Genomic DNA, 24,404 nt, shown 5'->3' with positions numbered 1-24,404 from the left:
AAAGATTAAAAGACAAAAACAAAATGTTACCTTGCCCTCCCTTTTTCCCTTTACGAAATATACAGCATTATTACTTGGCTAATGTCTGTTTCACTATAACAGGACTCGACGATCCGATTGAACAAAAGACGAACGAAAATGTCGAAGTCTAATGCGGTAATATTGCTATTAGGTGACATTGGAGGGAGTATCAATAGAACTGCAAAAAGAACCATTCGTACGGGGGGGGGGGATCAAACATAATTAAGAAACGAAACAAAGAATCAACGAATGAAATGGATCCTTAAGTGTTTCCAACGCAATAACGCAGATGCTGGAAGGTGAAATCGCTTGAAAAAAAAACAAAAAACAAAAAATAACCAAACAAAATCCTCCACTTTTTGGGCGACTAGAATATCTGACGCACGTTTTTGCATTGCGACAATGTTGTCACAGAGTCGCACACACGAGTAAAGAAAAACTGTTTCCTTCTTTTTCATACTTCTTCATCTGAAAATATACAAAAGTATTTAGAAGCAGATTTAAACAGAAACTTTAATCATCGTTTCCTAACCATGGTACCACCATTTGGTTTTTTTGGGGTTCTTGCTGCACGTTTTCACGTACATACTGTCATCTGGTGGTCTCTTCTACGAAAGTAAATGAAATGAATGAATGAATCGGTTGGATTACTATCAAAGGAAGACTTACCTTTTCTTTGCAAGAGCTGAGCATTGAAATAATGGACACACAAACCGAGAAAATGGAAAGAGCTGGTGACCAGTCATCGGTCAGTATACTGAGGCAGATGTGACCTGTTACGTAGAGAGAAAAAGAAAAGCAACGTTAAAAATGTATCGACTCTTTCGACCACATCTAAAAGTTTTTTGAGTGACTTTTAGTTTACCGTTGCTGTAGACGTGAGGATGAACAGGAATTTCTGTTCCGACAAAAACAACCTACCGAAAAAAGAACAGTCGGGAAATAAGGTACGTGTTAGTATTAAGCAAACTGGAAGCTAAAGTTTTTTTCAAATGTGGTATTACCTCAGGTGAATCAAAAGGGTATTTTGGTCCGAAACGGAACTGTAACTGAAATTGTTCTCCCTCGTAAATAGTTCCTTGAGCTCCATTAATACTCAACACCAGTCTAGATGTTAAATTAAACTGTTAACTTAGGCCTTTTGGGTTCAATGATAAAAAATATTTACAAGTCTAGGCTTTGTCCTACGGATTCTCCATCTATTACAACACCAGGTGGTGGTTCCTTTATCAGGGATACAAGCTCCTTTTGCAGTCGTTTCTGCAAAAAAAAGCATGGAGGTAAGAAATAGGTATGAACTTTTTTATTTAGATTTGTGCTATAAGAACAAACATTACATACAAATCAACTTGACATCACAAAGTTTACACTTAGTGTAGTTAGGCTGATGTTAAAGAAATAATGGGTTGCCAATAAGCTTGTTATTTAACTAGGTGACAATAACAAGTGAATCACAAAGTATTGGAAAGAATGTGTAAAACCTCCTGTCTTTGAAGTGTACATGACTGTGTCAGGCTTGCTTCACTAGGTGGTGAATACATTTACATATATGGAGAAACAGCCGGAAAGAAACAACTGCTATCAGTTAGTAACAAAACTATACTGGCCACACAAGTCCCCTTGCCTTTCACTTATAAAATTTTCCTTTACATAAGGAAATGGGAAGGGAGGGAGATCTAGGATAGCAATTTCATTACTGTGGGGTTTCACTTCATGCAAAAAAAGGATGCAAATATACACTGGCTATGTTCCAAAATGGCATGTGTCAAAAGGCCCAAATTTCTAGGGTTTCACACTGTTGGGTGACTCCACTTTTCACAAATACAGTGTGGAACATAGAACCATAATTGGTTAAGTACACAGTAAATATAATGATATTGCCTAATCGGAGGGTTGTGTTTCTTTACGTAAGACATCTGCTATATGTAAAAACAAGAGTTTCTTATTTACTGTATTAACTAAAACACCTTTCATTGTTACATTGAAATATGTTAACTGGGTAAATTATTTTCTCTATAAGCTAACACCTTGAAAAGTCAAGGACAACTGCAATTGCCAGGTGTTTCGGAGGGCACATTAACATGGCAACCAAACACAAGTTCGATTACGTTACTACTCCTTGACTACAACGTTTCGTTATTTCTATAATCTATGAGTGCTTAAGAAGATCATTAACTATGTCTTTCATTTTGTTTATTTACCTGAGCAGGGGAGCATGTGAAACGTGAGTGGTGGGACATGTTTGTTTTCCTTTGTACCTCACTCGGAGTCCGACTGGCGGCTAAGTTTTTCTTTGCATTCATTCATGGTACTACGTAAAAAAGCTCAAATAAGCTAAGCTATAAAAAAATTAAAGATAAAATTTTTAATTTAGCTGAAATAAAATATAGTTATGATTATGCATATTCAGAAATGCAAAATTTTTTCACAAATACATATGGCATTGACGTATTTTTTGCTAACACTTCCTGCGCGGCCTCTTTGATATCTCAGCAGACTGAACAATTGATCTATACGTCTATACTAGAAGGAACAAGGAGAATGGTTAAGGTTAGAACTAGAAAAAGCGATTATTTCTCTTGTAAAGTACCAGAACCATGGTATATGCCAGAACTAAGTATTTCTTTCGTAAATTACCGAATAACTGTCATTTCCAATTGAGAATAATATTATAGCCAAATTCACTTGGAATTGCAAAAGCTAATGTTGCCATTGGTAGAATTCCAGAAATTCATTCTTAAATTTGTAAGTAACAATCACATCTGCTTAGTTTACTTTACGATGAGATTAGATAAAATACATTATGTGTTACTGAAAAGTGAAAACCCGTATTTTCCCATTGATTGTCTTGCTCCGTGTTGGTTGCTCTTGCTCCGGATCTTATATTAACCTATGGGAATAATATTTGATGTATAGTTTGGCAAAAAGGGAGCTGTGAACCCAACTAAGCCCTACATCAAGCTTCAACCATGAGAGAAGCTGAGAAGAAGGGTTATTTGCTAAATACTGTATATACAATGTACTATTTACCAACGTTCATAGGTGAAACTCCCGGTCTAAACATTTATATTCGCAGTAACAAGCAAATACTGCAAAGTTAATGTAAATCATGAACTGAAGCGGAAACGGGACATATGCCATTCTGCCTGCGGGGACGGGCAAAAAGACCATGTTGCGTTTAATATCTGGCAACATTCAGGAATTCCAACCCTGTTGAATCTTTCGAAACAACGTTATGCGGACTGTTGACGTCTGCAAAAAGCCACCTGACGCAGTTTTGAGCGTGAATTCTGAAAGTTGAATCGTCACACAAGACAGTAGTTGGATGACTCCGTAAACTGTGTTCAGTGATTAGATATTCATCATCTTAAATGAATTTCGGGGGTACCATTCGACCCAATAATAAAGCCGTCGCTATCTTCCTGATTAGCGTGGCGACGCTTTATTTAATTTATACATGGACGAGTAGTACATCTGCGGCAAAAGAATATTCAGCCGCGGCAGAAAAAGTTAGCATTGGCGAAATATTATGTGCTGCCATAGCTGCAGCTGAAGCAGGTGGCAGAGAGGTGAAAGCTGTACGAGAAAAAGGAACTGAATTAAATGAAAAAAGTAAAGGCAAAACAAAAGAAGGTGTCAAAGATGTCCTGACTGACGGGGATATTAGATCTCACCAAGTCATGTTCAGGACCCTAACTGGTGCTTTCCCTCATGTTAAGGTAAGAAAAAGTATATTTTATGTTTTGTATTGTGTTTAAGTGTTTTATTTTCTATTTTATAAAGGTAATTTCTGAAGAACACGACGAGAGTAACATTTTGGTTGAATCAGCTAAATTTGAAAAGAAATGCCCTGCTCTTGAGCAAATATCAAAATTAGAATGGGCACCAAATGATTCAATAACCATTTGGATTGATCCATTAGACGCAACCAAAGAGTACACAGGTATAAATATTAGATGCATTTAAATGGGATACAGCATAATGTTGAAAATATTGCCAGAAAACTTATTGGATTATGTGACCACCATGGTATGCATTGCTGTGAAAGGTGAACCAGTTCTTGGAGTCATTCACAAGCCTTTTGAGAAAAAGACCTATTGGGCATGGGTTGGACAGGGAATGGCAGAAGAATTACTTGAAATCAGTAAAGCGGTAATTTACGACACAGTTATTTTCTAACCATATTTTGCTCAGATTTTGTTGATTTATTACCCAGCCGGAGGCGGAAAATGACTCTTTTATTATTTCCCTATCACATACCGGAGACGCCGTGGAAAATCGTATTAAGTCAAAATTTCCCAACGCAAACGTGGAGAAAGCTGGTGGTGCAGGTACTTGATCTTTACATTCTACTCTTCGTGATGACAAAGAAAATTTACAAATAATGTGTCCATTCAAGGATATAAGTCTTTGCAGATCGCTAGTCGACACAGTGGAGCATATGTTCACATGACTCACATAAAAAAATGGGACGTATGCGCGGGGCATGCAATTCTTAAAGCTCTGGGAGGTCGCGTTACGACCATGAAGAATGAACCTATTAAGTATGGTGCAAATGATCCAGTCCTTATCAAAAATGGTCTGCTTGCCAGTTTACATAATGGAGATTTCTATTCAAAATTATTTACAGAATAAGGAATCAATTTATAAGAGTACAAATATGCTGTGACTCTGTTTTCTTTATTTGTCCAACAACACTCAATACAATGAGCTTCTGCTGAATGGGATTGTAATTGAGAGTTTATCATTGGTAATATGTTGAACATGTCTGAACCATCTGGTAAGATGAGGATATTTCTCTTTCAATTGTATACTTTGGGGACCCTTTTAATATCCAAGCAAGTTAGGATTGTTAACTAGATGTAATTTGTTTTGCTCTGATTTAAGACTTACATAAAATTCTATTAGTCCTGATAGAAGTTCAGCATCAGCCTTGGAAAATTTGTTTCCAGCCAAATAGCTTGTATTTTTCAGTTGATTGTTAAGCTCCTAGCATTCAAAATGTCATTAAATAATCAAATGACATATAACTGTAACTTACATGAAATACGGAATGTGGTACTGGTTGTTGTGGGTTTAACCTATCTAAAACAACTTTCCGGTACTCAATCCATTGACGTATTAGCGCCTCTTGCTCCAGAGTAAATTCCTCACTAGAATCTGTCATATCTCGCTTCTTCAAATTTCCCATTTTTGTCGTTAAAGTAACTAGAATTTATTAACGAATAATGAGCTTGTCAAGCTTGACTTTTCTCGGACGCAGACGACAGCAAGAACATGTGAAAGGTTTCAGCAACGCATGTCCTTGAGCTGGCGTGCTAGTGTAGAGTCTGTAGACCAGTTAGAAAATGTTCTGGCGCACCAGTACATTACCAAGGCCTACTTAATGGTTAAGGCCTGTAAACATGTATCTACTGCCATGAAGGCGACAGGTGTAGCCAGAATTCCTATCCCTGCCCCTGTGAGAGCCAATAAGACGAAAAAGGGAGGCGAAGACTTCGCCATCTGGCGTTCAGAATCAAACTCGTTGAAAAATAAATATTGAGGCATGAAATGAAAAAATAAACAAAAAATTAAGGGAAATTAGTTATGAAACGGATATATTTTTTACATGCATAACAATCAAATAAATATCATTCGTTCTATTTTCGAACCTGTCGAATGTACAGAAATCTTGTTTCAGCGTGTGTTCACGACTTAAACGGAAATAAAAAAGGTAGGGAACTGTTATATAGGGTTGAGAATGGAATCAGGGAACGGTGTTAGAAGCTATTAGATGCACGGTAATTCCTCGATGCGCCTTAAATGTGCCGAGTGAAGTAACTGCAAAGCAAGGTCGTCCAAGGGAAAGGCAAATCCGTCCCTCAATCACAAGACGATATAACTCTCGCAATGACTGGGTAGATTTATCAAGTTGGCAATCAGATGAAGTAGGTGGCCGTGCGGAAGAAAAAACCCTGTCATTTATGAATTCCGATAAACAAAAACAAATTAAGACATGCAAATTTACTTCAATTGCTGAGAAGAGAGAGGGCACTACTCAATATTATTTCAAAACTTAAAATCTCATAAACAACATTACCCTTATTGTTTTTTACAGACTGTGGTGGCCTTTTCTATCCCACAGTTGAGTTTGTGTCAAGGCTGTGGACGGTGTATCTATTTGTAAAGGAGTGCCTTTGACAGATGTCAAGCTCGACTTTCATGTTGAAGGGCCTTGTTGAATTCCTTCTGCCCCATCTGGAGACATGTAACACTTTTCTCTGTGAAATCGCTCGTCCTGGTGAAAATAACAAAGCATTAATTGAAGTTATTTTGAGAAAATTTTTGAAACCAATTTTGTCTAACAAGAAAAAGTTGCGTTTAAGTTTAAATAAGAAGACCAGTACCTTTGGTCCAGCCAATAAGGAACGTAGGGCCAGAACACTGAAACAATAAATGAAACTCAAATTCTGCAGCATTTTCTATTTCTTAAATTTAAATAACAAAATGCTTACCATTATTTGGCTGAAGACGTCAAACGTTAGTCCCAACCCCCATTTTCTTTCTATCTTCCCATCCTTACGAGGTGGCATTTTTGAACACCAGACGGCGAAGTCTTCGCCTCCTTTTTTCTTCTGATTGGCTCTTGACTGGGGAAAGGATAGGGAATTTTGCAAATCCTCTCGCCGTCATAGGGGAACATTCAAGTTTACAGGCCTTAACCATTAAGTAGGCCTTGACATTACGTTCATAATTTCAAGCTTTTTAGCTTTTTCCATTGCTAAAGCATGGGCTAACCAAAGCGTTGCCATCACTGCGTATTTCAGTAATTATTTATTGTCTCATTTTTTATTTTTATTTACGTAATATAATGCCTCTTAAGTTTTTTAAAAATCTTGTTTATTTTTTGGTTTTATGTATAACTAAGCATAGAGTGTTTTTTATTTGGTAATTTTTTAGATTTTCCCCCAGTTGACGCGGTGCGGGTACTGTACCTTCTGGCTGAAGAACGCAGGGGCGGTAACACCTTGGTTCATCCTATGCTTAAGGGTGGAAAAAAGCTAGAGAATAGGCACGTAAAGCACTGCCGTGCTATTAATACCACGAACCAGAGCATACTGGCGCGCTAGCTAAAGCCTGTTTGCATAGATGTTGACATGATCTACTAGCAGTAGGCAGGATCCTAGTTTCAATTCTGACCGCTAGATGTTTCTTTTGTGTGTGTGCAATGTTGTTGTCTGCTATTTGTTCCAGGTGTATTAGTTCATTCTGTTCTGCAATAATTCGTTAGCCGGCCTTTCTATCCAATCACAACTTTTCCAGCCTGTGAGTGCTGAACATACAATTTCTGTTCAAGCTAATTGCACGCTTTAAGATTTTGTATAGGAAAATAAGATTCAGTGAATATCACACTTTAAATTGAATCCTTCTAAGAAAGAATTGAAATGGCGGCTTTTGAAGGTAATACCTGAAAGAACACCATGAGAGCGTGCACATGATAATATTAAACAATTCTCATAGAAATGGGGGTTTTGCCGCAAATCGCGAAACGTCTAGAAGAACTAGACTGGATGTTGCCCACAGATGTCCAGGCTGAAGCTGTACCATTGATCCTTGGTGGAGGGGATGTTCTAATGGCAGCAGAAACTGGCAGTGGAAAAACAGGTAAATTTAATTATACTGCAACATTTTTAAATTGTGTTTAACCCTGTTCTAAACCAGGGGCATTTTGCTTACCAATCATCCAGATTGTGTGGGAAACTATTAAAGATATCCAAAGTGGAAAAGCAGCATCTAGATCTGGCAATACTAATGCCGCCATAGGTGATTTTTTCCATGATTTATATTTTGTTAGTACCACTTTATGGTGATAAATTGTATAGAACCTCAAGATAAATGGATTTTAAGTGCATATGACAGAACCCCAGCTATGGCCATAAACACTGAAGGGACATTGTGTCAATCAAGAGATGCAGCCTGGGCTGGTGGAAGAGCAACAAAAGGGTTGCTTAACAAAGGGAAGTATTACTATGAAGCCACAGTTTCAGATGAGGGTCTATGCAGAGTAGGTTGGTCTTTGAATGAGGTAAGCCAAAACTTTTGTTTCCATCTTTTTATTAATTTTTTTTCCCACTGTACCTTCACTTTATTGTTTGACAGGCATCCTTGGATCTTGGTACAGATCGCTACGGATATGGCTTTGGTGGCACGGGCAAAAAATCTAACAACCGACAGTTCGATGATTATGGCACTGCCTATGGGCTGAACGACGTTATAGGCTGTGCACTCGACCTTGACAACAGAGTCATCTCGTTCTTTAAGAACGGTGTTGATTTAGGAAAAGCTTTTGACATAAATCCGGAGTTCAGAAATAAAGCTCTCTTCCCAGCTGTGGCACTCAAGGTCTTAAAATGCTCAAAAGTGATTTGGTGTTGTTCTTTACTGACCAGATGTACTTTTCATCTTGCAGAATGCTGAAATAGAATTCAACTTTGGCCATAAACCTTTCAAATTTGGAACACCTAAAAATTTCATACCAGTTTGCCAAGCAGGAAGTGATTGTGCGTCTTTAAACTCGAATTCTGGGGTTGCTGTGCCTGCTCAGGTTAAACTAAAGGCAAATGCTCCACAGGCCGTCATCATTGAGGTATAATTTAGATTTATAATCAAGTTATAATTCTGTTTCACGCGTATGTTACATTACCTGTTCTGGGTTTAGCCTTCCCGCGAGCTCGCTGAACAGACTTACAAAGAGATAAACAGTTTCAAAAAATATTTGGATTCTCCTGATATACGAACGATGCTTGTGGCAGGGGGCATTGCAATCAAAGAGCAGCTTAGCGATCTTCAGAAAGGAGTAAAAGATATTTGGTAGGTTTGTTCATTTCAATTTATGTAAGTTATTCTTTGCAGGTTGATATCGTTGTGGGCACACCGGGCCGACTGGAAGAGCTAACCAAGAGTGAAAATCTTCTATTGACCCATTGCCGCTTCCTTGTTTTGGACGAAGCGGATGGATTGTTGCAACAAGGCCATGGAGAGTTGATCAATCGCTTGCATTCTCGAGCTCCGAAAATAACCAATGACGGGAAACGCTTGCAGATGATCGTATGCTCCGCCACCCTTCATTCGTTCGATGTGAAAAAAATGGCCGTGAGTTGATATTACATAAAGTCATTATATTTGAAGGCAATTGAAAAAAAAACGACGATTTTCTTATTCTCCTCTTCCACAGGATCGCCTGATGCATTTTCCAACATGGATCGATTTGAAAGGTGAAGACTCAGTACCAGACACAGTGCACCATGTCGTCGTTACGGTAGATCCTCGTACTGACATGTCGTGGCATAATTTACCGAAGCGAATACCAACCGATGGGGTGCACGCAAATGACCGCTTAGTTCCTACATCCGCCACACCTGGTAATAATTGGTTATCACACAAAATATACTTTTTGATGACCATTCGTTTTATATTCTAGAGATGTTGTCTGAGGCAGTAAAACTACTAAAAGGAGAATATTGCGTCAGGGCCATAACTGAACATAACATGGACCAAGCAATCATCTTCTGTCGCACAAAAGTCGACTGTGATAATCTTGAAACCTACTTGAATTCCATCGGTATTGAAACTTACTTCCCATTGTTTCCGTTGATGCATTTGTGGTTTTAAAATGTGGTTGTTTTTGCCTAAAGATAAGAATAAGTTCTCATGCGTATGTCTCCATGGTGACCGAAAGCCACAAGAGCGTCGCGACAATCTAGAAGCTTTCAAGCAGAAAAAAGTAAAGTTTCTCATCTGTACTGACGTTGCTGCGAGGGGTTTGGACATAGGCGGTTTACCTTTCAGTAAGTTTTGAAAATACTGTTTAGCTTAATGAACATGTTACGTGTATGTACTGTATCTATGTATAATTCTAGTGATTAACATCACATTGCCGGATGAGAAATCGAACTATGTCCATCGGTAAGATAAATCTCGTATAAAAGTGTCCGTTGAGCTTTTCGCTTGTTAACATGCCCATTTTTCTTTCTAGCATTGGTCGAGTTGGTAGAGCAGAACGAATGGGATTGGCCATTTCTTTTGTATCTAATGTTCCTGAAAAGGTATGGTTTCACGGTGAGTGGTGTTCGTCGCGCGGCAAAGGGTGCACTAATTCAAAGTTGACCACCCAAGGTGGATGCTGCATCTGGTATGATGAGCAACAGGTAAGCATTGGCGTATTTTACTTGTGTAAAACTCAGGATAAATGTGATGTGTTATTGGAATGATTTTTCAGTGTTTAGCCGATGTGGAGGAGCACTTGGGCATAACGATATCGCAAGCTGGTAACGATATATTTTTTAAGATAAATGATGAACTGGTATTAAATGTGCACTTTTTTAGGCACGGACATTAAAGTCCCACAAGACGAATTCGATGGTAAAGTGGTGTATGGACAGAAGAAAAAAGCTACAAGTAAGACAATTTCTCTGCTTTTCAGAAATATTTATAAGTTAAAATAAATATTTCTGCAGCCTCGGCTTACCAGAGCCACGTGGCTCAAATGGCAGGGGCTGTTCAGGAACTAGCAGTCCAAGAAATGAAGGCTCAACTGCTTTTCCACTCCTTTGCTAATAATGCTAAGAAGATTTTTGGGTCTGCCTGATATTGATACTTTCTTTTGTTGGTGTGGTTTTTACAGTTTGCACATCTAACAATATGAATAAGTGAAAACGAAAATGTTCTGTCTTTCTCAGCCGTGGAAATATTACTGTTAAAGTTAAGTGTTTGCTTCAAAATTCTATTCAGCATCTTTATTTTCACCTTCATTTGCGAGCATCTTTTCGATTGTTTCTTTCAAACAAAGTTGAACAACAGGTTGAACTTTTAAACAATATTCAGTGACAAGTTTAAGCATCTGTTCAAGCTCTTCTGGGTTTGAAACACCTTCATGTACGTAAGCACAGATTTGTTGCATAGAAGGCATGAAGCCAACAGTGAGGTTGGAATTGTTTTCATCATGGTTAAGCTTTGGTTGCCATTCTTCATCTTTGGTTGGATCCAGCAATAGCAGTTTGGGCAATTGTCTCTAGAAAAATGAATAATACTAGAAATGAGATGGTAAAATTTCAACAAAAATAAATAACCATACCACTGCTGTTCCAATCACCAAGTCATACATGGGAATACTAGCACTTGCTAGAGCTAAACTAGCACAGGTGAGAGCTGCTGCCAGTGGAGAGCCATCATTTTCAATAACCATAATATTAACTTCAACTTGGGCTTTGGGAAAATGATGCTAAAGAGGGAAAAAATTGTTCTTCAGACACAGATTGACAGTAAAGTACATTACAGTTTCAATTACAAGACAAACTGCAGCTTCCAATGCTTCCCTTAGTAGCCCACTTAGTACAAGTTCTTCATTATCCTGCTGGTGACTTCGTCTCTTTTGACAAGAGAATGGGGCAAACTTGAACTCACAGAAGAGCTGACCATTTAGTCGGAAATCAGATTTCTTCTGCACTTCACGTGGACCATAGACACCACAAACCAATTTTGTGTTGCCCTGTTCTATGTATGCTGAGCCTTTTGCCTGGCTAATGATTCCTGTTCTTAAAACTAGAAAAGTGATAAGATCATTCAAATTGAATAAATTTGGGAATGGAAAAGGTTAGAGAATACATAGTGGTCTCGCATCGGTAGGCTTTCGTTTATCTTTACGGACTTGGTTGCTGCCAATCAACATTTTCTGCAAATCAGCAGATAATACGGATTCTTCTGCGTTGGCATCCTTTTTTTCCAGCAATGTGTAAGAAAACGCACTTTCAGGTCCCTGCAATCTTCGCGAATCGACCGGCATTGTTAAAGTTGTCTTGCGTCAAAGTAGAGTTTTCAAACACGTTTTCGCTTTAGTTTTCAAAATGTTCACATGTAAATTCGTCTGCACCATTCTTTGACGTTGCCGTTAATCTTCGCTTTTTTTAATTCTTTTGTTTAGCCCGGAGCCGCCAAATGGAAAGGAACCTCCCAGCTCCCACCAATGTTTCAGTCTTTCATTGGGAATTTCGAATGGCACTAGTCTGTTTTTTAAGCCCTGCCTTAGTCGTGTGGAGACTTCCTTGAAGTCTACAGCAACGTCTAATCAGTGAATATTCAAACTCAGAGGTCTAATGGATAAATGGTAGAAGACTTTTCGTTTTGTGTCATCGGTTCTGTACTTTCCGCATTTAGATTTGAACACGAAACAGCTGGAGGTTGTAAGTTAATTTTACTGTCTGGTAGTTTATTCCTTGACACCTTTAATAAATACAATGAAGATGCCACCTTCAAGGTCGCTCGAGATGTAAAAGCCTCGTGGCGTTAAAGAAAATCAAGTACAGCGTGCTATCGAAGGTACGCACAACCTTTAGAAGAATTACGAATGTAAAAAGTTGAGTCCAAGGTGTTGTTTTTTGGGGTAGATGATCGTTCGGTCTTTGAAAAATTGCTTGTTTCACTTGAAGCAACAAAAACGCGGGACTCGACGTTGGATCGTCTCGGTCGCCATACTTCAGGTTCACCGCCCTTCTTTTTGTTTTTGACGGATTGAAAGTTTTTTTTTTCCGCTTGCAATTACTGTTGTCATCTGTGATGGTTGGTAAAGCACTACAATAGCTCCATTAACAATAATGCAACGACGAAAGCTTCGTCTCGGTGGTTGAATAATTACAAAGTTAACTCCTTCTTTCTTTATTGCAGGTTCTCACGGTTCTCGTGTTCTTTCATTCCTCAACCAGCGTTTCGAGAAACTCTTTATCTCGGCAAAAGTTGTCAGTTTATAGTGGGGGAATAGAAACTTCCACCAATCCTTCGCCATCAGTCGGCTTTAACGAGAATCTAATAGTTTCGCTCGCAGAGGACGAGACCTTACATTTTCAACCAGTAGGAATTGCGCCATTCTGTTACGTGGAAGGAACAGATGTCGAAGCCACCTTATCCACCAATAGTTCTAAATGCGTATGTCGCACTAATTATTTTGGTCATGAATGCGGCATTCCGGCATCAGCTTGGCACCGAACGATTTCCAAAAAATATCATAGATGGCCATTGAAACCGAGGAAGGTGCCAAGAAGAATAATTCACGGTCTCAACATTAATCATGAAACTGATTTCTTTCGTGTGCGGCTTGAGGAGCTCAAGGTAAAAGTAAAATACAATATTTACAAACTTCTATTCTTACTCAGTTTAATTGCTTTTAAAAGGATGCTGTTGACGTATACATCGTCTGTGAATCAAATTACACAGCCCACGGGGACGCCAAACCACTTTACTTGATGGAAAAATTACGATCCGGTTTTGTGGAGAATTTTCATTCCAAGATCGTTCATGTATCACTTCATAAATTCCCACCAGAAGGCCGAAAAAATGGTTGGTACATTGATATGTATCTGCGTACATATATGGGCACCCATGGTCTCAATCGAATTCGTGGAGTACGTTCCGACGACTTATTTGTTTTGCTGGATGCGGACGAAATTCCTACACGGGAGGTTCTTATGTTTCTCAAACTGTATGACGGATATCCGGAACCAGTTCGCCTTGCTATGCGTTGGTCTGTTTTCGGCTTTTTCTGGAAACGAAAGAAAGAAAAACAGACAGGATTCATACTCGACTGGCTACGCGATGCTATGAAAGAAGATTCAGAAAATGACAACGAAGACTTGCTCCAAGTCACAGCGGTAAAACTTAAGATATTGCATACATTTTAAATCTATTGTAGAAACAAGCATTCCATGACGCAGGTGAGCACGATGAATTTGGTCTGGAAAGTTTGCCGGAACAACACGTTCCTCATCCGTAAAGATATGACGAACTATGCGGATTTCCAAGAACGATTAAGTCAATACCGTATAGAAGGTAATCGCATAACTCCGTGGACAGCCGGGACAAAACATCACTATGCTGGCTACCATTGCTCATGGTGTTACAGTCCGGAAGGCATCCGTACTAAACTATTATCAGCCCATGCAGACGATAAGCCACGATGGGGCGACTTTGCCGAGAAACTGGATATTGCGTACATTTCTCGACTGATTCGTGAAGGTGAATCTTTTCTGTTATATGCTAACACTTCATTAAAAGGCTGATAAGTCACTTTTGGATTTGAAGGTGAATGGTTCGACGCAACTCATCCATTCCTGATGGCTGACTGGGAGAAAGAAGACCAGTACGCTCCAAAATTCATGCTACAACACTATCGAGAATTTAGTCAACTTTTATATCCTCCGGACATGACAAACGTATTGTATTCTTCAAACTCACATAACCGTGATTCTCAATAATTAATTCTTAAAAAAGAATGCACTTGCAGCTAATAATCGCTAAAGAAATTAAGGTGGTGGTTGGTACGCTGGATAGCGTGGTTGTTCATATCCGGGATACTGTTGCTGAGGCGGACCGGGAGGACGATATGGTCCGTACGAATTAGGCGGTGGTGGTCCTGGAGCTGGATAGCCAGCGGGAGGGTAACCATGGGGCGCACCAGGCTGCTGGGCATTTGGTACTGGTGGATAACCAGAAGGAGCCGGAGGGCCATACGGTTGTGGGCCTTGGGGAGCTCCATAAGCCGGCTGCATGGGAGGATATGGCTGAGGTCCTCCTGGGGCCCCGTAGGCAGGCTGATTAGGCGGAGGTGCGTAATGTCCGGGTCCAGGAGTCGAGTATGGACCTGGTTGTGGCGCGCCTGGCTGAGGATGACCTGCTGGTGGTGCCCCATATACAGGCTGCTGCGGTGGTAAAGGAGCTCCAGGTGGAATGCTGTTGGCATATGGATATGGAGCTGCTGGTTGTGAATGGGGATAACCACCTGGTGGTCCACCTGTATGTGAATGAGAGAGGACGACACAAAATAGACGTAAGGTACTTGACATTATGATTAGCGTTATACATAGTCAGATTCAACGTACCTGCATAATTATAAGAAGGCTGGGGTTGCTGCGACTGATTATGGGGCGGACCCTGGCTATGGGGAGGTCCCGGTGCTTGATTGTGGGATGGTTGTCCTGGATTATGCGGAGGTCCTGGAGCAGGACTTGTTCCTCCAGTTGCCGGTTGGCTATACACTAAATTAACGCCAAGCCGTTAGTCATGCATCAAAAGGTTTGATATCATAGAACGCACACAATGTCTTACTCGGTTGTGCTTGCGTGGGGGTCGATGGACCCGGAGAGCTTCTCTGTTGAGAGTGTTGTTGCGGACTCGGGTGTTGCGGCGGATGCTGAGGCGGATGCTGAGATGGATGTTGGGCTGGATGTTGTTGTGAAGAATGCTGCTGAGAAGGATGCTGTTGTGAAGGATGTTGAGGATGCTGTTGAGGAGGATGTTGGGTATGCGGCTGTGAAGGATGCTGTTGCGGAATATGTTGTTGAGGTGGGTGTTGTTGGGGATGTTGTGCGGAGTGTGGTTGAGATGGATGCTGTTGAGAAGGATGAGGCTGAGAAGGGTGAGGATGAGGCTGAGATGGATGGGGCTGAGATGGATGGGGTTGGGATGGATGGGGTTGGGAGGGATGGGGTTGGGATGGATGGGGTTGGGAGGGATGGGGTTGGGAGGGATGGGGTTGGGATGGATGAGGTTGAGATGGATGGGGTTGAGATGGATGGGGTTGAGATGGATGGGGTTGAGATGGATGGGGTTGAGATGGATGGGGTTGAGATGGATGGGGTTGAGAAGGATGGGGTTGAGAAGGATGAGGTTGAGAAGGATGGGGTTGAGAAGGATGGGGTTGAGAAGGAAGGGGTTGAGAAGGATGGGGTTGAGGGGTATGCGATTGAGGCGCATGTGGTTGTGGAGTGTGTGGTTGAGGAGGATGAGGCTGGGGAGGATGTTGCTGAGGAGATTGAGTAGCACCGGTTGGTGGTGAATAACTCCCCTGTGCGACGGAGGACGTCGGTGGCGTAGGACCGTTAAAGGCTGCCGATGACTGCGGAGCAGCTGGAGAACCTGGCATCGGATTTACTGGGGCATTTTGGCCCTGTGGCTGTTGAGACCCGTATGGAGCCGGCTGCGGATATCCGTATGGTTGTTGCTGTTGTGGTGGGTAATAGCCCTGTTGTTGTTGAGGGGGAGCAGATTGACCACCATAGGGTTGATTCTGATAACCTGGCTGAGGAGCTGGGTTGTAAGGTTGGTTAGGATACTGCGCTGGTGGCTGTCCACCATACTGGGGATATTGAGGTCCATAGTTTGGCTGAGGAGCAGGGGGTCGATACTGTTGCTGCTGTGGTTGTTGGCCATAGGTGTGTGGTGATTGTGGGCCATTGTAAGGATACCCAGGTTGCTGTGGACCTTGGGGACCTGGTTGTTGTCCAGCAGGCATCATTGGTGGTCTGTATGGTCCTGGTTGATTAGTGGGGGGTTGTCCTCCATATGACGATACTGGTGGTCCCTGTGGTCCACCTTGCTGAGAATTGGCTGGAGATGGTGAGGCTGAATCCTGATTATTTGGGCCAGTTGCTTGTGGGGGATTACCTGGTGTACTTGGCATACCTTGAGGTGGCTGATGAATGCATAAGACATTGACGTTACTTGAAGTTTTCACATTTGTTTGAGAAACTTACAGGAAGAAGAGTTTGTATGTTCTGAGCTGGATCAGCAACAGATGCCAGGTAAACCAAATTTCGATGGAGGATTTGCTCTACTCTGTGATAACAATGATTAAATTTCAAACACTTCAGATTTAGATGGAATAGAGAATGCTTACTGCAGGCACTCATGTGTTTTTCCTCTGGCCTGGTAGTCCTGAATTGTCATTATATGTTGACTATTTTCATCCAGTAGCTAAAAGGAGGGGAAAAGTCGGTAACATGGGGTAACGAATATGGCACGAAATAAAATAACGGCAATTTTGTCCTGCTGCCATTTATGACGTCGCAGTTGTGTAGGGGCTAATCTCACCTTTTGGATCTGAGCAGGTGAAGGCGGTGGTCTCCCTCTTTGAGCAAACGTAAGAGACATGTTAATTTGATTCTCAACGAGTTCTCTCGACTGTTTACGCTAGCGGAACTGTATGAATTTATTCAAATTCTCTGAATGAGCTGTCACGTACAGGCAAGAAAATTGGACGCTATTAATTCCGGGGTTGCCGATCTTTACCCGCTGGTTGTTGGGTCAGGGGAGAGAAAAGGCTTCGTTTCCATGTGGTAAGGTGGCAGCACTGCAAAGTGCTGTGCTTTCATTTGTATGTTCAATCATGGCTCAATAGTGGTATTTCGAGACAGTTAGTGCAAATGTGATAAAAATTTTGTTTAAAATTATCCAAAAGAAATGTTTTAAAGAAAATTAGATCTATTGTTGTTTTCGAAATCTGAAGCCATCTAGTGAATAAAACATTATTATAAAGATTAATGCCCGCTAGATGGCTTCTTTAGTCACTATGGGAAACAAAGAAGCTTGATCCAGCGTCCATTACACACGAAAAGTGTTTTGCCCGTTCAGCAGCAGCAGCATTTTGTAGCTTCAAAGCTTCAGTCAACCGCCATTGCGCGTTCGATAAGGTGCGGCCAAACTCTGCCGCTGTCCGTCTCAATAGTCCGCCAACGTGTCCGACTCATTTCCCGCGCCTGTCCACCTTTCGCGAACTACAGCATTCTTTCATTACAAACTCAGGATAATTTTGGCGTTCACTTTTTGTAAGTTAACCAGCAAGAAGGAGCGTTTGTACGAGTGTGTGAGTTGTGCAGTGTCCTGTGTGGTGCAGCGGCCATTTTCTTTGCTCTTACAAAACTTGATTGAAAAGTGATCATCAACGTCATCACTGCATGCATCGTGTATATGTGAAGAACAATCATCTAGGAAATGCATTGAAGTTAGTTCATCCTATTCCTGTAGGCCACGATCTCGTTTGGCACCCAATTGCATAACACAACAATACAGCAGCGGTCCACAGAGTGGGACAGGCAGTGCGAGGGGAGACCCTTCCCATTTAGTAGGTTTGTCCCACTTGTCGGGTTCCCACAAGGACAATACTATGGGTTTATGCAACTCGAACTGGGTTTGAGAAGTTTTTTTTATGCGCACATGTTTCTCTCAATCCGACTTGCTGAAACCTTGTTTTTTGAAAAACGTTATGCTATATTATTAGGAATTTTATTATTTAGAAATTAAATGGGATAACAAAAAAAAAATAATTAAAAATGACACTTTTTCTGGGTATCTTCATCGTTCCTTCGTAAGAAATTAAGCAACGAAGAAAAACGGATGTATACGAATATATTAAACTTGGGTAGCAACTAAAAATTCGAATGGGTTTCAGCTTATAATAGAAATAAACCAAAAAATTTAAATACTAGAAATCTTGAGCATTATTTAAATCGTAGTCATTCCTTGAAAAAATCCAAACAAACTCTTGAAAGTGAATTTTCCGAGAGTTTGTTTTATTTCTTAGAGTTAAAGAAACAAACTCGGATTGCTAGAATCGGAAGAAATGGCTTCGATCATTGTGACAGGGAGAAGGGTTGCTTGAAAGAAGGCACTGTATCACCGGTAAGATTACCTCAAAGGTTCCTTTCCGTGCAGGCTCCGCCTCTTCCTACGTTACTCGTCTCCCACATTGTGGACCGCTGCCGAATCACCAAAACAAAAACATGACTGATATCAGTGCCAGCAAACGTGAATCGCTGCCTGGATGGGAACCAGGGTCGGTTGCAGCATTGGCTGCAGTCGCCTCCTCATCATCCGGCGGACCGTACCCGACTGTCGGTCTTTACTCGAACCAGTCTGGGAGTAGTAGTAGCGGAAGCAGTGGTGGAAACGGCGGCGTTCCACTGCCACCCCCTCACCTGCCATCACCCTACTCGTCATTCTCGCAACCGATCCCCTCTTCCGCCTCGTCCTCTACTCCTTATGCGCAGCCTCAAGGTATTGCAATCTCAGAGCACCGCCCCATTATTTGTGTTGTCTAATCTCTCTCCATCCTTTTCCTTCCCCCTTTCGTAATCTTATTACCATATTCCGTTTTTGGCTCAGACTCTTGTCACATTGGACAATGTCCAATTACGATTTCATGGCCATGTTTCACAATATTCATTTCTTTCCTGTTCTTTATGATTGTTGGAAATTAGGTTTGCCACAGGGCTATCCTTACCATGCATTGGAGAGCTACCCTGGCCAGCATTTGGGTTATCCATTACCCCATACGTCTCATCATCCCTATCATCATCATCAAACGCAATCATACCCTGGGTTGCCATCTAGCTCTTTGTCTCCGCAAAATTATCCGCCTCATTCCAGCATGATGGTTCATCCTTATCATCATCATCATCATCTTTATTCACCCCAACAACCTGCAGCGCCGACCCAGTCACCAGGAATGGGCTACACGCTGACCGTTCATCCGCAACAACAACAACAACAACATGGTGAAGTCCACCACCAGGCCCCACAGCAGCCGCAACAACAACAGCAACCAGTAGTTAGTCAATCACAACCTGGATATCCACCACTGAGCTATCAACAAGCACCGACTGGATCGACCCAACAGGGAATTAGTATGCCAATATCAACTTACATCCCTCCTGTGCAGACATACGAGCCACCCTTGGAAAGATCTGAGAATCCCCCACAAATTCAGCGACCGACGCCGATCCTTGCCGAACGGGAAGTGAATACAAATTCCGCACACATGGCTCCTCAGACGCCGAATTCGGCGGTGCCCATATCGTTCCATCTTCAGCAACAGCAGACGTCACCCGCTCCTCCATCTCCAGGTTCTTCGGGCATGATGACACCGGGAGGAGGATCTCATCCAGATCTGGAACACGATCTCCCGCCAGAGCTGCTCCAACAGGGATGGAGAAAGATGTGGTCCAAAAGAGAAAATCGAATTTATTTTTGGAACAAGACTAATGGCGAGTCACTTTGGGAAATGCCTCCCCTTCGAGCAAACGTACGATATTGTTTTTGTTTTTGTTTAGTTTTTCTCCTCAGACTGTTATCTGCGTTATTGATGATTTCATAAACTATTGATTTTCGTTTAGTACGACCCGGTATCTGACCCACTCGGTATTCAACAACCAAACCAGCAGCCTGCGGGAGCTATCAAACGGCGTGCATCTGATGATGGAATTGGCAGTCCTTTGGCCAAACGCTTTATTCTCTCGTAATTTCAGCCTGTTCGGTTTTCAATTCATCAGTGTGTCACCTTTTGATCATTTTATAGGGGTCCGTGGGATTTGGAAGTGCCTACCAACGCTGTAGTGTTTGAAAGGAGTCCACTTAGCTGGCCCCATCCTCACCCAGATATTGAGGCTTACCGAGCAACTTTGGTTACCAAACTTCGCCAGGCCTACCAAGAAATGTGCCATTCTAGGGAAGGTACGTGACATCATGCGACAAAAATACCTTCATGGCAAGTGAAATAATTTGATTTGTTTCCCACACCATAATGTGGTGGAAAATAGCTATCGACGCTCCTAGAGATTCGTTTAACCGCTGGCTGCTAGAGCGAAAAGTGGCGGACAGTGGCACGGATCCACTCTTTCCTGGCCAATGCCAACCCGAAGTGTCACTCTCCATGTACAAGGAGATCATGAACGATTTACCCATGAAGCTGGAACGCCCAAAGTTCACGGGTGATGCACGAAAGCAGCTGTCTAAATACGCGGAAGCGGCCAAAAAAATGATAGAGACAAGGTATTTCTTTGTTAATCTTCCCTCAAGTTGGTGCATGGCCATTGAATAAATAATATTTTTGTTACAGGAATGTAAGCTCCGAGAGCCGTAAAATTGTCAAATGGAATGTGGAAGAAACTTTTCAGTGGTTACGACGAACTGTTGGCGCTACCTATGACGACTTCCAAGAACGGCTGGCGCACCTTAAACGTCAATGTCAACCGCACCTGACGGAAGCTGCCAAATCATCCGTTGAGGGTATCTGCATCAAAATGAATAATCTTTCAGCAGAATATGCAAAAAAGATACGAGACAAGCACAACGAGTTACTGAAGGAGAATGGACTTGCTGGTAAATTTACACTTTTCTTTTCTTATATTTATTCAAACGGACAGTTGCTTATTTAGTTTGAAAATTTTATCAGATTTGGAACCTAATGTGAACCTACTCCACCCGAGAAAGGTATGGTGTTATCCGGTCCTCTTTGCCCTCCCATGTCCTCGATTGCCGCCAGTCGAATTTCTTCCCGATAAGGACCAGACGTTGCTACGCTACAAAGGTGATGCAGTACGAATTAACAATCTCCATTTTCAGAAACTGGTATGGTTGGATCACTCCTTTTTTTTAAGCCACCAACGTAGTGATGTGTTTTTTTTTTTGTTTTTTCTTCTATTTTTTTAATTGTTCGCGTTTTCAGGAACAGCTATATCGGTACAACTGTTTCGAAGACCGCAAGTTTGAGTGGTTTCTGCCGCGTGTTTGGTGTTTACTCAAGCGGTATCAGTCCTACATGGGCGGACAGACAAGTAATGAAGGCCAAGGCACTCAGGGTGCTCTCCCGTTGACCGTCTTTGAAGCCCTTTATAAGCACTTTGGTGTCTCTTTCGAGTGCTTTGCCTCCCCGCTCAACTGCTACTTCCGCCAGTTTGCCTCCGCTTTTCCCGACACAGACGGCTATTTTGGCTCCAGAGGGTATATGCTATTGCGTTCTCGCTTGTATCAATAATTTTTCAACTTTTTCTCTGAACCACGTAGGCCAATTCTCGAATTTAAGCCAGTATCGGGATCTTTTGAAGCCAATCCACCCTTTTGCGAAGAGTTTATGGATACGATGGTCACACATTTCGAGAAGCTTTTATCCGACTCCAGCGAACCACTGTCTTTCATTGTTTTCATACCAGAATGGCGAGAGCCAGCCCCACCTGTTCTTAAAAGACTGGAAGAATCATCGTGGAAGAGACGTCAGGTTGTTGTGCCCACCTTCGAACACGAATACCGACATGGTTATCAACACCTCGTCCCAAAGTAATTATTATCCTGGAATAATGACACTTCTTTTTTATATGAAGTGCATTTTGTCTTCTTAGATCTGAAATAAATGTTAGGGCGGCACATGGGACAGTCATCGTTTGGTTACAGAACGAAGCCGGATACCAAAAGTGGGGACCAACAGATGAACGTGTAGATGCTTTACTGGAAGCTTACCGGCCTGGTCGAGAAAGAGAACGAGATCGCCAAGAGCTTCTAAGTCCTCCAAGACCAAATCAGCCACTTGATGGGCCTATTGCTAACATGGGTAGCATGTTAAATGTCAACGGTAGCTCAGCAATTACTGGTATGAAACCCATTTGAACATCTTTTTCTGGATTAGAGGCTTATCTCCTTTAAATCATTTTTAAAATTGATAAACCAGTGTTGTTCTGAACTTAAACGATAAAAAAACTATTGATTGAAAATGATTAAGTTTGGTTGATTCAAATCTATTGTTTTCTGACTTCCTCAAAATTTTGGCTTTATTTGAAACAAAACAAAAGATGTGTGAAGCATACAAATGTGTGTGCATTGTTATGGGAGCTTTTCTTGTGACCAATGCTGTTTCCTTTTTGTTTTTCTTTCTTTGTATGTTTGTTGTGATTCTTCTGCTGAAAGGATATTTTATAAAGATAAAATTTGAAATAATAAAATATTTTTGACCAAACAAATTTTCAGTCTCCTCGTCGGTCAGCAGTTGGTGAATTCAAATAAAAAAGGTCGTCTTCCCCAAAATAAAAAAAACCAGAACTTTCAGATAAATAATCCTTCAAAATATCAGCGTTTAATCCGTTTATCCCCCAAAATCAGAAAGATTACAAGCAATGATTTAACTCGTCAGAGTTAATAAACATTGAGCACTCATTCCGAATATGATATATGCATACATTCCGGGTGTGTTCCCATCGTGCATACATGTGAAAAATAGGGAAAAGAGGGGGTAAATGTATAATTTTATTACCATACCAAAGAATTAGAATAAAATTTTTAAATAATTCACGGGGTACAGGAAGGGGATCTAGAAAATTAAGGTGTACGGTTGATGACGTAAAGTTAAATACAATTCCCGCCAATACGTGTGTGTGAAGCACGTATTCAGTACTAACATTAGAAAAAGTAGGAAAATTTCAGAAAGTATACTCCCGCTTCCCTAGCGGTAAGACCAAGCATCGCCTACTGGATTTCTCTCAGCCTTAAAGGCGATGATAGCGGTCTTTACTTCGTAGTCTGTGGTTCCGGATAGAGCAGTAATATATCCTGCGTTGCGCGTTTTCTACAAATGCGAAAATCTTATTTGTGTCAAAGTTGGTCTACTGCGGTTGCAGCGTCTTATGGAGAAACCATCTTCTTCACGTTAAAAATTAAGTTTTCATAACTATAATTTAGATTTCCCCCTTTTCTTCCTAGCAGTGGGTACCCTATTCATTTTTTCATTTCCCAATTTTTTTTTTCTAGACCCAGTTCTATCTAGTTTATTTTTATTTTATTATTGTTTGTAAGTGGCTCGTCTCTTTTAGCCGAAGAATTTCGTTTGCTGCCAGAAATTCGTCTGCTACAAGGGGATGAGCAACAAACCATGCACAAACAATAGTACAATAAAAATAAACCAGATAGAACTGGGGCTAGAAAAAAAAATTTTGAAAATGAAAAAAGGAATAGGGTACCGACTGCTAGGAAGAAAAGTGGGAAAATCTTAATTATAGTTATGAACACTTATTTTTTAACGTGAAAAAGTTGGTTTCTCTATAAGACGCTGCAACCGCAGCAGACCAACTTCGAGCTTCGACACATGAGATTTTCGCAATTGTGGAGAACATGCAACGTAGGATGTTTTACTGCTCTTTAGCTTTTGTTTTTTACTTTTAATTCAAAAACTTTAAGACCAATAGTAAATAAACTTGATTTCCTTTATTGCCATTCGATTTTGAATCGGAATCATGTATTTTAAGCATAATTTAAAATTTGGCCAAAAATGAAAAAGTGGGAAGGGTATAGCCTTACCACTTTCGTCAAAATCTTCAAAAAACGACATCTCTTGAAATTCGACCAAAATCACACGACATTATTAAAATTGAACGCTGATTTCGATTAACCTATTGGTTTTCTCGTTATACCAGCCTTTTTTGAAATAAAATGAAACAAAATACTGTCAGCATAATAATTTTGTTTGGTGTTTTTTACGTTTTGTTCCAAAACTATAAGACCAACGGCAAAATAAACTTGATTTCCTTTATTGCCATTCGATTTTGAATCGGAATCATGTATTTTAAGCATAATTTAAAATTTGGCCAAAAATGAAAAAGTGGGAAGGGTATAGCCTTACCACTTTCGTCAAAATCTTCAAAAAACGACATCTCTTCAAATTCGACCAAAATCACACGACATTATTAAAATTGAACGCTGATTTCGATTAACCTATTGGTTTTCTCGTTATACCAGCCTTTTTTGAAATAAAATGA

General features: G+C 41.0%; 8 protein-coding genes across 15 annotated transcripts; 4 read left to right on the top strand and 4 right to left on the bottom strand.

Moving 5' to 3' along the window:
- Positions 1 to 141: 141 nt before the first annotated feature.
- On the bottom strand, positions 142 to 2,350 carry LOC116936435 (ubiquitin-conjugating enzyme E2 W). Of its 2 annotated transcripts, none has more exons than XM_032943583.2 (7): positions 2,223 to 2,350; positions 1,190 to 1,281; positions 1,026 to 1,128; positions 887 to 938; positions 691 to 794; positions 554 to 629; positions 142 to 489 (listed from the first exon to the last, which is right to left on the bottom strand). In XM_032943583.2, exons 1-7 carry the CDS (start codon positions 2,322 to 2,324, stop codon positions 476 to 478), a joined length of 543 nt encoding a protein of 180 aa, XP_032799474.1. In that variant the 5' UTR covers positions 2,325 to 2,350; the 3' UTR covers positions 142 to 475. The 2 variants fall into 2 exon arrangements, with proteins under 2 accessions (XP_032799474.1, XP_032799475.1); XM_032943584.2 differs by lacking the exon at positions 2,223 to 2,350 and adding an exon at positions 1,503 to 2,158.
- An 893-nt stretch (positions 2,351 to 3,243) lies between these two features.
- Positions 3,244 to 4,743, top strand: LOC116936424 (inositol monophosphatase 3). Its single transcript, XM_032943572.2, has 5 exons — positions 3,244 to 3,740; positions 3,805 to 3,964; positions 4,022 to 4,173; positions 4,238 to 4,352; positions 4,421 to 4,743. Exons 1-5 carry the CDS (start codon positions 3,393 to 3,395, stop codon positions 4,654 to 4,656), a joined length of 1,011 nt encoding a protein of 336 aa, XP_032799463.2. The 5' UTR covers positions 3,244 to 3,392; the 3' UTR covers positions 4,657 to 4,743.
- LOC116936436 (eukaryotic translation elongation factor 1 epsilon-1) lies at positions 4,681 to 5,379 on the bottom strand. Its single transcript, XM_032943585.2, has 3 exons — positions 5,063 to 5,379; positions 4,915 to 5,010; positions 4,681 to 4,845 (listed from the first exon to the last, which is right to left on the bottom strand). The coding sequence occupies exons 1-3, from the start codon at positions 5,210 to 5,212 to the stop codon at positions 4,720 to 4,722; spliced, it is 372 nt and encodes a 123-aa protein (XP_032799476.2). The 5' UTR covers positions 5,213 to 5,379; the 3' UTR covers positions 4,681 to 4,719.
- A 1,850-nt stretch (positions 5,380 to 7,229) lies between these two features.
- On the top strand, positions 7,230 to 10,769 carry LOC116936405 (ATP-dependent RNA helicase Ddx1). The gene is made up of 16 exons (XM_032943555.2): positions 7,230 to 7,464; positions 7,525 to 7,668; positions 7,726 to 7,827; positions 7,887 to 8,089; positions 8,164 to 8,406; positions 8,474 to 8,650; positions 8,723 to 8,860; positions 8,917 to 9,156; positions 9,239 to 9,425; positions 9,485 to 9,625; positions 9,699 to 9,851; positions 9,924 to 9,969; positions 10,040 to 10,211; positions 10,283 to 10,331; positions 10,390 to 10,461; positions 10,521 to 10,769. The coding sequence occupies exons 1-16, from the start codon at positions 7,449 to 7,451 to the stop codon at positions 10,649 to 10,651; spliced, it is 2,214 nt and encodes a 737-aa protein (XP_032799446.2). The 5' UTR covers positions 7,230 to 7,448; the 3' UTR covers positions 10,652 to 10,769.
- A 15-nt stretch (positions 10,770 to 10,784) lies between these two features.
- On the bottom strand, positions 10,785 to 11,991 carry LOC116936429 (exosome complex component MTR3). Its single transcript, XM_032943578.2, has 4 exons — positions 11,668 to 11,991; positions 11,351 to 11,604; positions 11,138 to 11,284; positions 10,785 to 11,074 (listed from the first exon to the last, which is right to left on the bottom strand). Exons 1-4 carry the CDS (start codon positions 11,843 to 11,845, stop codon positions 10,787 to 10,789), a joined length of 867 nt encoding a protein of 288 aa, XP_032799469.2. The 5' UTR covers positions 11,846 to 11,991; the 3' UTR covers positions 10,785 to 10,786.
- Positions 11,992 to 12,013: 22 nt separating this feature from the next.
- On the top strand, positions 12,014 to 14,324 carry LOC116936412 (beta-1,4-mannosyl-glycoprotein 4-beta-N-acetylglucosaminyltransferase). Of its 4 annotated transcripts, XM_045177205.1 has the most exons (8): positions 12,026 to 12,242; positions 12,317 to 12,378; positions 12,447 to 12,539; positions 12,724 to 12,979; positions 13,031 to 13,164; positions 13,227 to 13,703; positions 13,767 to 14,067; positions 14,134 to 14,324. In XM_045177205.1, the coding sequence occupies exons 1-8, from the start codon at positions 12,164 to 12,166 to the stop codon at positions 14,304 to 14,306; spliced, it is 1,575 nt and encodes a 524-aa protein (XP_045033140.1). In that variant the 5' UTR covers positions 12,026 to 12,163; the 3' UTR covers positions 14,307 to 14,324. The 4 variants fall into 4 exon arrangements, with proteins under 4 accessions (XP_045033144.1, XP_045033140.1, XP_045033139.1 ...); XM_045177209.1 differs by having other exon boundaries at positions 12,014 to 12,150; positions 12,217 to 12,378; positions 12,724 to 13,164; XM_045177204.1 differs by having other exon boundaries at positions 12,031 to 12,242; positions 12,724 to 13,164.
- LOC116936434 (basic proline-rich protein) lies at positions 14,253 to 17,298 on the bottom strand. The gene is made up of 6 exons (XM_045177199.1): positions 16,921 to 17,298; positions 16,727 to 16,803; positions 16,584 to 16,665; positions 15,157 to 16,522; positions 14,931 to 15,086; positions 14,253 to 14,842 (listed from the first exon to the last, which is right to left on the bottom strand). Exons 1-6 carry the CDS (start codon positions 16,978 to 16,980, stop codon positions 14,355 to 14,357), a joined length of 2,229 nt encoding a protein of 742 aa, XP_045033134.1. The 5' UTR covers positions 16,981 to 17,298; the 3' UTR covers positions 14,253 to 14,354.
- A 158-nt stretch (positions 17,299 to 17,456) lies between these two features.
- Positions 17,457 to 22,616, top strand: LOC116936403 (mRNA (2'-O-methyladenosine-N(6)-)-methyltransferase). Of its 4 annotated transcripts, none has more exons than XM_032943552.2 (11): positions 17,457 to 17,950; positions 18,541 to 18,882; positions 19,086 to 19,909; positions 20,001 to 20,122; positions 20,183 to 20,337; positions 20,424 to 20,655; positions 20,723 to 20,985; positions 21,059 to 21,234; positions 21,332 to 21,606; positions 21,670 to 21,939; positions 22,002 to 22,616. In XM_032943552.2, exons 2-11 carry the CDS (start codon positions 18,609 to 18,611, stop codon positions 22,264 to 22,266), a joined length of 2,856 nt encoding a protein of 951 aa, XP_032799443.2. In that variant the 5' UTR covers positions 17,457 to 17,950; positions 18,541 to 18,608; the 3' UTR covers positions 22,267 to 22,616. The 4 variants fall into 4 exon arrangements, with proteins under 4 accessions (XP_032799443.2, XP_045033128.1, XP_045033125.1 ...); XM_045177193.1 differs by having other exon boundaries at positions 17,511 to 17,830; XM_045177190.1 differs by having other exon boundaries at positions 17,511 to 17,954.
- Positions 22,617 to 24,404: the final 1,788 nt, after the last annotated feature.

Source organism: Daphnia magna, linkage group LG1 (assembly GCF_020631705.1).
Source record: "Daphnia magna isolate NIES linkage group LG1, ASM2063170v1.1, whole genome shotgun sequence".
Lineage (NCBI taxonomy): Eukaryota > Metazoa > Arthropoda > Branchiopoda > Diplostraca > Daphniidae > Daphnia > Daphnia magna.
This window is presented reverse-complemented; position numbering and strand designations above follow the sequence as displayed.